The following is an 11,877-nucleotide window of genomic DNA, read 5'->3' on the forward strand; positions in this document are numbered from 1 at the left end:
ACAAGGAGTATCTATGATACAATACCAACACTCTAAACAACAACAACAACAAGGAGTATCTATGATACAATACCAACACTCTAAACAGCAACAACAAGGAGTATCTATGATACAATACAAACACTCTAAACAACAACAACAACAAGGAGTATCTATGATACAATACCAACACTCTAAACAACAACAACAACAAGGAGTATCTATGATACAATACCAACACACTAAACAACAAGGAGTATCTATGATACAATACCAACACTCTAAACAACAACAACAAGGAGTATCTACGCTACAATACCAACACTCTAAACAACAACAACAACAAGGAGTATCTACGCTACAATACCAACACTCTAAAAAACAACAACAAGGAGTATCTACGCTACAATACCAACACTCTAAACAACAACAACAACAAGGAGTATCTATGATACAATACCAACACTCTAAACAACAACAACAACAAGGAGTATCTATGATACAATACCAACACTCTAAACAACAAGGAGTATCTATGATACAATACCAACACTCTAAACAACAACAACAACAAGGAGTATCTATGATACAATACCAACACACTAAACAACAAGGAGTATCTATGATACAATACCAACACTCTAAACAACAACAACAACAAGGAGTATCTATGATACAATACCAACACTCTAAACAACAACAACAACAAGGAGTATCTATGATACAATACCAACACACTAAACAACAACAACAACAAGGAGTATCTATGATACAATACCAACACTCTAAACAACAACAACAAGGAGTATCTATGATACAATACCAACACACTAAACAACAACAAGGAGTATCTATGATACAATACCAACACACTAAACAACAACAACAACAAGGAGTATCTACGCTACAATACCAACACAATAAACAACAAGGAGTATCTATGATACAATACCAACACTCTAAACAACAACAACAACAAGGAGTATCTATGATACAATGCCAACACACTAAACAACAAGGAGTATCTATGATACAATACCAACACTCTAAACAACAACAACAACAAGGAGTATCTATGATACAATACCAACACACTAAACAACAACAACAACAAGGAGTATCTATGGTACAATACCAACACACTAAACAACAACAACAACAAGGAGTATCTATGATACAATACCAACACTCTAAACAACAACAACAACAAGGAGTATCTATGATACAATACCAACACTCTAAACAACAACAACAACAAGGAGTATCTATGATACAATACCAACACTCTAAACAACAACAACAACAAGGAGTATCTATGATACAATACCAACACTCTAAACAACAACAACAACAAGGAGTATCTATGATACAATACCAACACACTAAACAACAATAAGGAGTATCTATGATACAATACCAACACTCTAAACAACAACAACAACAAGGAGTATCTATGATACAATACCAACACACTAAACAACAACAACAACAAGGAGTATCTATGATACAATACCAACACACTAAACAACAACAACAACAAGGAGTATCTATGATACAATACCAACACTCTAAACAACAAGGAGTATCTATGATACAATACCAACACACTAAACAACAACAACAACAAGGAGTATCTATGATACAATACCAACACACTAAACAACAACAACAACAAGGAGTATCTATGATACAATACCAACACACTAAACAACAACAACAAGGAGTATCTATGATACAATACCAACACTCTAAACAACAACAACAACAAGGAGTATCTATGATACAATACCAACACTCTAAACAACAACAACAACAAGGAGTATCTATGATACAATACCAACACTCTAAACAACAAGGAGTATCTATGATACAATACCAACACTCTAAACAACAACAACAACAAGGAGTATCTATGATACAATACCAACACACTAAACAACAACAACAACAAGGAGTATCTATGATACAATACCAACACTCTAAACAACAAGGAGTATCTATGATACAATACCAACACTCTAAACAACAACAACAACAAGGAGTATATATGATACAATACCAACACTCTAAACAACAACAACAACAACAAGGAGTATCTATGATACAATACCAACACACTAAACAACAACAAGGAGTATCTATGATACAATACCAACACTCTAAACAACAACAACAACAAGGAGTATCTATGATACAATACCAACACTCTAAACAACAACAACAACAAGGACTATCTATGATACAATACCAACACTCTAAACAACAACAACAACAAGGAGTATCTATGATACAATACCAACACTCTAAACAACAACAACAAGGAGTATCTATGATACAATACCAACACACTAAACAACAACAACAAGGAGTATCTATGATACAATACCAACACTCTAAACAACAACAACAACAAGGAGTATCTATGATACAATACCAACACTCTAAACAACAACAACAAGGAGTATCTATGATACAATACCAACACTCTAAACAACAACAACAACAAGGAGTATCTATGATACAATACCAACACTCTAAACAACAAGGAGTATCTATGATACAATACCAACACACTAAACAACAACAACAACAAGGAGTATCTATGATACAATACCAACACAATAAACAACAAGGAGTATCTATGATACAATACCAACACTCTAAACAACAACAACAACAAGGAGTATCTATGATACAATACCAACACTCTAAACAACAACAACAACAAGGAGTATCTATGATACAATACCAACACTCTAAACAACAACAACAACAAGGAGTATCTATGATACAATACCAACACACTAAACAACAACAACAAGGAGTATCTATGATACAATACCAACACACTAAACAACAAGGAGTATCTATGATACAATACCAACACTCTAAACAACAAGGAGTATCTATGATACAATACCAACACTCTAAACAACAACAACAACAAGGAGTATCTATGATACAATACCAACACTCTAAACAACAACAACAACAAGGAGTATCTATGATACAATACCAACACTCTAAACAACAAGGAGTATCTATGATACAATACCAACACTCTAAACAACAAGGAGTATCTATGATACAATACCAACACTCTAAACAACAACAACAACAAGGAGTATCTATGATACAATACCAACACTCTAAACAACAAGGAGTATCTATGATACAATACCAACACTCTAAACAACAACAACAACAAGGAGTATCTATGATACAATACCAACACTCTAAACAACAACAACAACAAGGAGTATCTATGATACAATACCAACACTCTAAACAACAACAACAACAAGGAGTATCTATGATACAATACCAACACTCTAAACAACAACAACAACAAGGAGTATCTATGATACAATACCAACACTCTAAACAACAACAACAACAAGGAGTATCTATGATACAATACCAACACTCTAAACAACAACAACAACAAGGAGTATCTATGATACAATACCAACACTCTAAACAACAACAACAACAAGGAGTATCTATGATACAATACCAACACACTAAACAACAACAACAAGGAGTATCTATGATACAATACCAACACTCTAAACAACAACAACAACAAGGAGTATCTATGATACAATACCAACACAATAAACAACAAGGAGTATCTATGATACAATACCAACACTCTAAACAACAACAACAACAAGGAGTATCTATGATACAATACCAACACTCTAAACAACTAGGAGTATCTATGATACAATACCAACACACTAAACAACAACAACAACAAGGAGTATATATGATACAATACCAACACTCTAAACAACAACAACAACAAGGAGTATCTATGATACAATACCAACACTCTAAACAACAACAACAACAAGGAGTATCTATGATACAATACCAACACACTAAACAACAACAACAACAAGGAGTATCTATGATACAATACCAACACTCTAAACAACAACAACAACAAGGAGTATCTATGATACAATACCAACACACTAAACAACAACAACAACAAGGAGTATCTATGATACAATACCAACACTCTAAACAACAACAACAACAAGGAGTATCTATGATACAATACCAACACACTAAACAACAACAACAACAAGGAGTATCTATGATACAATACCAACACTCTAAACAACAACAACAACAAGGAGTATCTATGATACAATACCAACACTCTAAACAACAAGGAGTATCTATGATACAATACCAACACACTAAACAACAAGGAGTATCTATGATACAATACCAACACTCTAAACAACAACAACAACAAGGAGTATCTATGATACAATACCAACACTCTAAACAACAACAACAACAAGGAGTATCTATGATACAATACCAACACTCTAAACAACAACAACAACAAGGAGTATCTATGATACAATACCAACACTCTAAACAACAACAACAACAAGGAGTATCTATGATACAATACCAACACTCTAAACAACAACAACAACAAGGAGTATCTATGATACAATACCAACACACTAAACAACAACAACAACAAGGAGTATCTATGATACAATACCAACACTCTAAACAACAACAACAAGGAGTATCTATGATACAATACCAACACACTAAACAACAACAACAACAAGGAGTATCTATGATACAATACCAACACACTAAACAACAAGGAGTATCTATGATACAATACCAACACTCTAAACAACAACAACAAGGAGTATCTATGATACAATACCAACACTCTAAACAACAACAACAACAAGGAGTATCTATGATACAATACCAACACTCTAAACAACAACAACAAGGAGTATCTATGATACAATACCAACACACTAAACAACAACAACAACAAGGAGTATCTATGATACAATACCAACACACTAAACAACAACAACAACAAGGAGTATCTATGATACAATACCAACACTCTAAACAACAACAACAAGGAGTATCTACGCTACAATACCAACACACTAAACAACAACAACAACAAGGAGTATCTATGATACAATACCAACACACTAAACAACAACAACAACAAGGAGTATCTATGATACAATACCAACACTCTAAACAACAACAACAAGGAGTATCTATGATACAATACCAACACTCTAAACAACAACAACAACAAGGAGTATCTACGCTACAATACCAACACTCTAAACAACAACAACAACAAGGAGTATCTATGATACAATACCAACACTCTAAACAACAAGGAGTATCTATGATACAATACCAACACAATAAACAACAACAACAACAAGGAGTATCTATGGTACAATACCAACACTCTAAACAACAAGGAGTATCTATGATACAATACCAACACAATAAACAACAACAACAACAAGGAGTATCTACGCTACAATACCAACACACTAAACAACAACAACAACAAGGAGTATCTATGATACAATACCAACACACTAAACAACAACAACAACAAGGAGTATCTATGATACAATACCAACACTCTAAACAACAACAACAAGGAGTATCTATGATACAATACCAACACTCTAAACAACAACAACAACAAGGAGTATCTACGCTACAATACCAACACTCTAAACAACAACAACAACAAGGAGTATCTATGATACAATACCAACACTCTAAACAACAAGGAGTATCTATGATACAATACCAACACAATAAACAACAACAACAACAAGGAGTATCTATGATACAATACCAACACACTAAACAACAACAACAACAAGGAGTATCTATGATACAATACCAACACACTAAACAACAACAACAACAAGGAGTATCTATGATACAATACCAACACTCTAAACAACAACAACAAGGAGTATCTATGATACAATACCAACACACTAAACAACAACAACAAGGAGTATCTATGATACAATACCAACACACTAAACAACAACAACAACAAGGAGTATCTATGATACAATACCAACACTCTAAACAACAACAACAACAAGGAGTATCTATGATACAATACCAACACTCTAAACAACAACAACAACAAGGAGTATCTATGATACAATACCAACACTCTAAACAACAACAACAACAAGGAGTATCTATGATACAATACCAACACTCTAAACAACAACAACAACAAGGAGTATCTATGATACAATACCAACACTCTAAACAACAACAACAACAAGGAGTATCTATGATACAATACCAACACTCTAAACAACAACAACAACAAGGAGTATCTATGATACAATACCAACACTCTAAACAACAACAACAAGGAGTATCTATGATACAATACCAACACTCTAAACAACAACAACAACAAGGAGTATCTATGATACAATACCAACACTCTAAACAACAAGGAGTATCTATGATACAATACCAACACTCTAAACAACAACAACAAGGAGTATATATGATACAATACCAACACACTAAACAACAACAACAACAAGGAGTATCTATGATACAATACCAACACTCTAAACAACAACAACAAGGAGTATCTATGATACAATACCAACACTCTAAACAACAACAACAAGGAGTATCTATGATACAATACCAACACTCTAAACAACAACAACAACAAGGAGTATCTATGATACAATACCAACACACTAAACAACAACAACAACAAGGAGTATCTATGATACAATACCAACACACTAAACAACAACAACAACAAGGAGTATCTATGATACAATACCAACACTCTAAACAACAACAACAGGTGTATCTTCTACATTATAAACTGGGTGGTTCGAGCCCTGAATTCTGATTGGCTGACAGCCATGGTATATCAGACCGTATATCATGTGTATGACAAAACATTTCTTGTTACTGCTGTAATTACATTGGTAACCAGTTTATAATCGCAGTTTATAATCGCAATAAGGCACCTCAGGGGTTTGTGATGTATGAAGTTGCAATGAAGTTGCAATGTGCTAAGAACAGCTCTTAGCCGTGTTGTATTGGTCATATACCACCCCCTCTCCCTCTGTCTCCCTCTCTCTGTCTCTCTCTCTCTGTCTCTCTCTCTCTGTCTCTCTCTCTGTCTCTCTCTCTGTCTCTGTCTCTCTCTCTCTGTCTATCTCTCTGTCTCTCCCTCTCTGTCTCTCTCTCTCTCTCTCTCTCTCTCTCTCTCCCTCCCTCCCTCCCTCCCTCCCTCCCCCCTACACCTGCTGTCTCGACCTCTGAATGCTCGGCTATGACCCTGCAGGCCATCTATGAATGTGTCAAGGAGAAGAGTTTAGGAAGAGACTACTCTCCACAGCGTAAAACAGCAATTCATAACTGCTTGAAATGAACGACATCTGTAATGTATATAATAAGAGAAGTGATTTGTCTGATATATGACTAAGGAATTGCTTATTCATAGATATCAAATCCCATTTCCACAACACCATTATAATTCTATCAATCAGTATCTGTGTCAGAGAGAGGGCTTGTGAGAGGGAACCAGTAAGATAGCTCTCCATGTTAAAGGATATATTTCACTTCCTTGGGTTCCATGGTGATAGCTGGGTACTGACGGGAACAGTCACAGTCTGCCTGTACCACCAACATCAGCAGGTTACTGTCAGGGACAGCCTGGGTTACAAACATCCTGGAACACACAGACAGAGAGAGAGCGAGAGAGAGAGAGAGAGAGACAGAGAGAGGTAGAGCGACAGAGAGAGAGAGAGAGAGGTAGTGTGACAGAGAGAGAGAGAGAGAGAGAGAGAGGTAGGGTGACAGAGAGAGAGAGGTAGAGTGACAGAGAGAGAGAGTGACAGAGAGAGAGAGAGAGAAAGAGAGAGTGATAGAGAGAGAGTGACAGAGAGAGAGGTAGAGTGACAGAGAGGGAGAGAGTGACAGAGAGAGAGAGAGAGAGAGAGAGAGAGAGAGAGAGAGAGAGAGAGAGACAGAGAGAGTGACAGAGAGAGAGAGGTAGAGTGACAGAGAGGGAGAGAGAGAGAGTGAGAGAGAGAGAGAGGTAGAGTGACAGAGAGAGAGAGAGAGAGAGAGAGAGAGAGAGAGAGAAAGTGACAGAGAGAGAGAGAGAGAGAGAGAATGGTTAGAACACCACTTGTATGAAACAATCAGGTAATGAAAGATAAAAGCACACTGCCATCATGAAGAAAGATCATCACCTTCAAATGACATGTCTCCTTTACTATGTGACCAGCTCTCAGCACGTCTCAGATATCTCTACACTGTAATACAATAGGACTAGAGTAGTGAAAAGACTGAAGAGGAAACAAAGTGTTGTCAGACAGATGACAGGAGAGGTATTGTAAAGACACCAGCTCTGGGATACAGTCTCCTCTTCTCAGATCTGGAGTCAGAATATTTCACTTTACTGCTGAGGGTGTAGAGTGTAAAACACACACACACACACACACACACACACACACACACACACACACACACACACACACACACACACACACACACACACACACACACACACACACACACACACACACACACACACACACACACACACACACACACACACACACACACACACACACACACACACACACACACACACACACAGGATGTTCGAGAAAAAATACATTACGACACCTTTCTCTTTCCTAGAAGACATTTAAGTTTGTTCCACCTGAGAGAGTCTGACCACCAATCAGAGACCACTATGATGACATACCAAATGATGACCACCAATCACAGACCACTATGATGACATACCAAATGATGACCACCAATCACAGACCACTATGATGACACACCAAATAATGACCACCAATCAGAGACCACTATGATGACACACCAAATGATGACCACCAATCACAGACCACTATGATGACACACCAAATAATGACCACCAATCAGAGACCACTATGATGACACACCAAATGATGACCACCAATCAGAGACCACTATGATGACACACCAAATGATGACCACCAATCAGAGACCACTATGATGACACACCAAATGATGACCACCAATCAGAGACCACTATGATGACACACCAAATGATGACCACCAATCAGAGACCACTATGATGACACACCAAATGATGACCACCAATCACAGACCACTATGATGATACACCAAATGATGACCACCAATCAGAGACCACTATGATGACACACCAAATGATGACCACCAATCAGAGACCACTATGATGACACACCAAATGATGACCACCAATCAGAGACCACTATGATGACACACCAAATGATGAACACCAATCACAGACCACTATGATGACACACCAAATGATGACCACCAATCACAGACCACTATGATGACACACCAATGCGTTTGATGGATAATTTTTGTCTTCTTGTAATTCCTCTTAAAGGGACAGTAACCCCAAAGTAATCAGATTACATTACTGAGTTTGGGTAATTACTGATTACAATTTTGGACATGTAACAAGTAACTGTAACACACACTATATTACAAACAAACACGATGTTAGTGTTCATTAAACAGCTTAGTGGTATGAACGGACGTACGCTTGAACCATTCTATTGTCTGGTCTGGACTTTAATCTATGGATGAATCTAAGATCCTAAATGAATGTGTAATCTCTGGATGAAGAAAGAGTTTGAGTACGATAGTATATACAGTATATATTCATTTTGATTCACACACATCTCAATACAATGTCATTCCATGATGTGGACAGTGTTTCTATTTTATTTAAAAAAATAAAAAATTAACCTTTATTTAACTAGGCAAGTCAGTTAAGATCAAATTCTTATTTACAATGACAGCCTAGGAACAGTGGGTTAACTGCCTTGTTCAGGGGCAGAACGACAGATTTTTACCTTGACAGCTCGGGGATTCGATCCAGCAACCTTTCGGTTACTGGCCCTTAAGGCAGCCCCCCCTCACCTCTCTGATTCAGAGGGGTTGGGTTAAATGAGGAAGCCCTCCTCACCTCTCTGATTCAGAGGGGTTGGGTTAAATGAGGAAGCCCCCCTCACCTCTCTGATTCAGAGGGGTTGGGTTAAATGAGGAAGCCCACCTCACCTCTCTGATTCAGAGGGGTTGGGTTAAATGAGGAAGCCCCCCTCACCTCTCTGATTCAGAGGGGTTGGGTTAAATGAGGAAGCCCACCTCACCTCTCTGATTCAGAGGGGTTGGGTTAAATGAGGAAGCCCCCCTCACCTCTCTGATTCAGAGGGGTTGGGTTAAATGATGAAGCCCCCCTCACCTCTCTGATTCAGAGGGGTTGGGTTAAATGAGGAAGCCCTCCTCACCTCTCTGATTCAGAGGGGTTGGGTTAAATGAGGAAGCCCTCCTCACCTCTCTGATTCAGAGGGGTTGGGTTAAATGAGGAAGCCCCCCTCACCTCTCTGATTCAGAGGGGTTGGGTTAAATGAGGAAGCCCCCTCACCTCTCTGATTCAGAGGGGTTGGGTTAAATGAGGAAGCCCCCCCTCACCTCTCTGATTCAGAGGGGTTGGGTTAAATGAGGAAGCCCCCTCACCTCTCTGATTCAGAGGGGTTGGGTTAAATGAGGAAGCCCTCCTCACCTCTCTGATTCAGAGGGGTTGGGTTAAATGAGGAAGCCCCCTCACCTCTCTGATTCAGAGGGGTTGGGTTAAATGAGGAAGCCCCCCTCACCTCTCTGATTCAGAGGGGTTGGGTTAAATGAGGAAGCCCTCCTCACCTCTCTGATTCAGAGGGGTTGGGTTAAATGAGGAAGGCACATTTCAGTTGAATGCAGTCAGTTCATTATACTCATTATTGTTGTTATATCCCATTTCCACCAGATGGGGGCGCTGGAACACCTACAAACCCCTATTCCCCATTTAGATGAAATTGAGATGACCTTTGCTAAACCCTCAAAGCAGAAACACATCTTTAGAGCATCTTTAGCATCTCTCTCTCTCTCTCTCTCTCTCTCTCTCTCTCTCTCCAGTCTCTCTCTCCAGTCTCTCTCTCTCTCTACAGTCTCTCTCTCTCCAGTCTCTCTCTCTCCAGTCTCTCTCTCTCTCTCTCTCTCTTTCTCTCTCTCCAGTCTCTCTCTCTCTCTCTCTCTCTCTCTCTCTCTCTCTCTCTCTCTCTCTCTCAGTCTCTCTCTCAGTCTCTCTCTCCAGTCTCTCTCTCTCTCTACAGTCTCTCTCTCTCCAGTCTCTCTCTCTCCAGTCTCTCTCTCTCTCTCTCTCTCTCTCTCTCTCTCTCCAGTCTCTCTCTCTCTCTCCAGTCTCTCTCTCTATCTTCTCTCTCTCTCTCTCTCTCTCTCTCTCCAGTCTCTCTCTCTCTCTCTCTCCAGTCTCTCTCTCTCTCTCTCCAGTTTCTCTCTCTCCAGTCTCTCTCTCTCTCTCTCTCTCCCTCCAGTCTCTCTCTCTCTCTCTCTCCAGTCTCTCTCTCTCTCTCTCTCTCTCTCTCTCTCTCCAGTCTCTCTCTCTCTCTCTCTCTCTCCAGTCTCTCTATCTCCAGTCTCTCTCTCTCTCTCTCTCTCTCTCTCTCTCTCTCTCTCTCTCCAGTCTCTCTCCAGTCTCTCTCTCACTCTCTCTCTCTCTCTCTCTCTCTCTCTCTCCAGTCTCTCTCTCTCTCTCTCTCTCCAGTCTCTCTCTCTCTCTCCAGTTTCTCTCTCTCCAGTCTCTCTCTCTCTCTCTCTCCCTCCAGTCTCTCTCTCTCTCTCTCTCCAGTCTCTCTCTCTCTCTCTCTCTCTCTCTCTCTCTCCAGTCTCTCTCTCTCTCTCTCTCTCTCCAGTCTCTCTATCTCCAGTCTCTCTCTCTCTCTCTCTCTCTCTCTCTCTCTCTCTCCAGTCTCTCTCAGTCTCTCTCTCACTCTCTCTCTCTCTCTCTCCAGTCTCTCTCCAGTCTCTCTCTCACTCTCTCTCTCTCTCTCTCTCTCTACAGTCTCTCTCTCTCTCTGATCTTCAGGCTAGTGGCTGCCTGTCAGAAAAGACAGGAGACATGGGTATGGATGGGATGAGAGAGAATGACAGATACATGGAGGTAGAGAGATA

At 39.1% G+C, this 11,877-nt stretch overlaps 1 protein-coding gene across 2 annotated transcripts in view; it reads right to left on the reverse strand.

Annotated features, from left to right (window-relative positions):
* Positions 1-7,111: 7,111 nt before the first annotated feature.
* Positions 7,112-11,877, reverse strand: part of LOC106592231 (voltage-dependent calcium channel subunit alpha-2/delta-4-like) — a 27,241-nt gene continuing 22,475 nt past the window's right edge. For both annotated transcript variants that reach the window (XM_045712537.1, XM_045712536.1), the window contains one exon: positions 7,112-7,540. In XM_045712537.1, coding sequence (XP_045568493.1) covers positions 7,414-7,540 — 127 coding nt within the window. In that variant the 3' untranslated portion in view covers positions 7,112-7,413. The remainder of the gene's footprint in view (positions 7,541-11,877) is intronic.

Source organism: Salmo salar, unplaced genomic scaffold, assembly GCF_905237065.1.
Source record: "Salmo salar unplaced genomic scaffold, Ssal_v3.1, whole genome shotgun sequence".
Taxonomy (NCBI): Eukaryota; Metazoa; Chordata; class Actinopteri; order Salmoniformes; family Salmonidae; genus Salmo; species Salmo salar.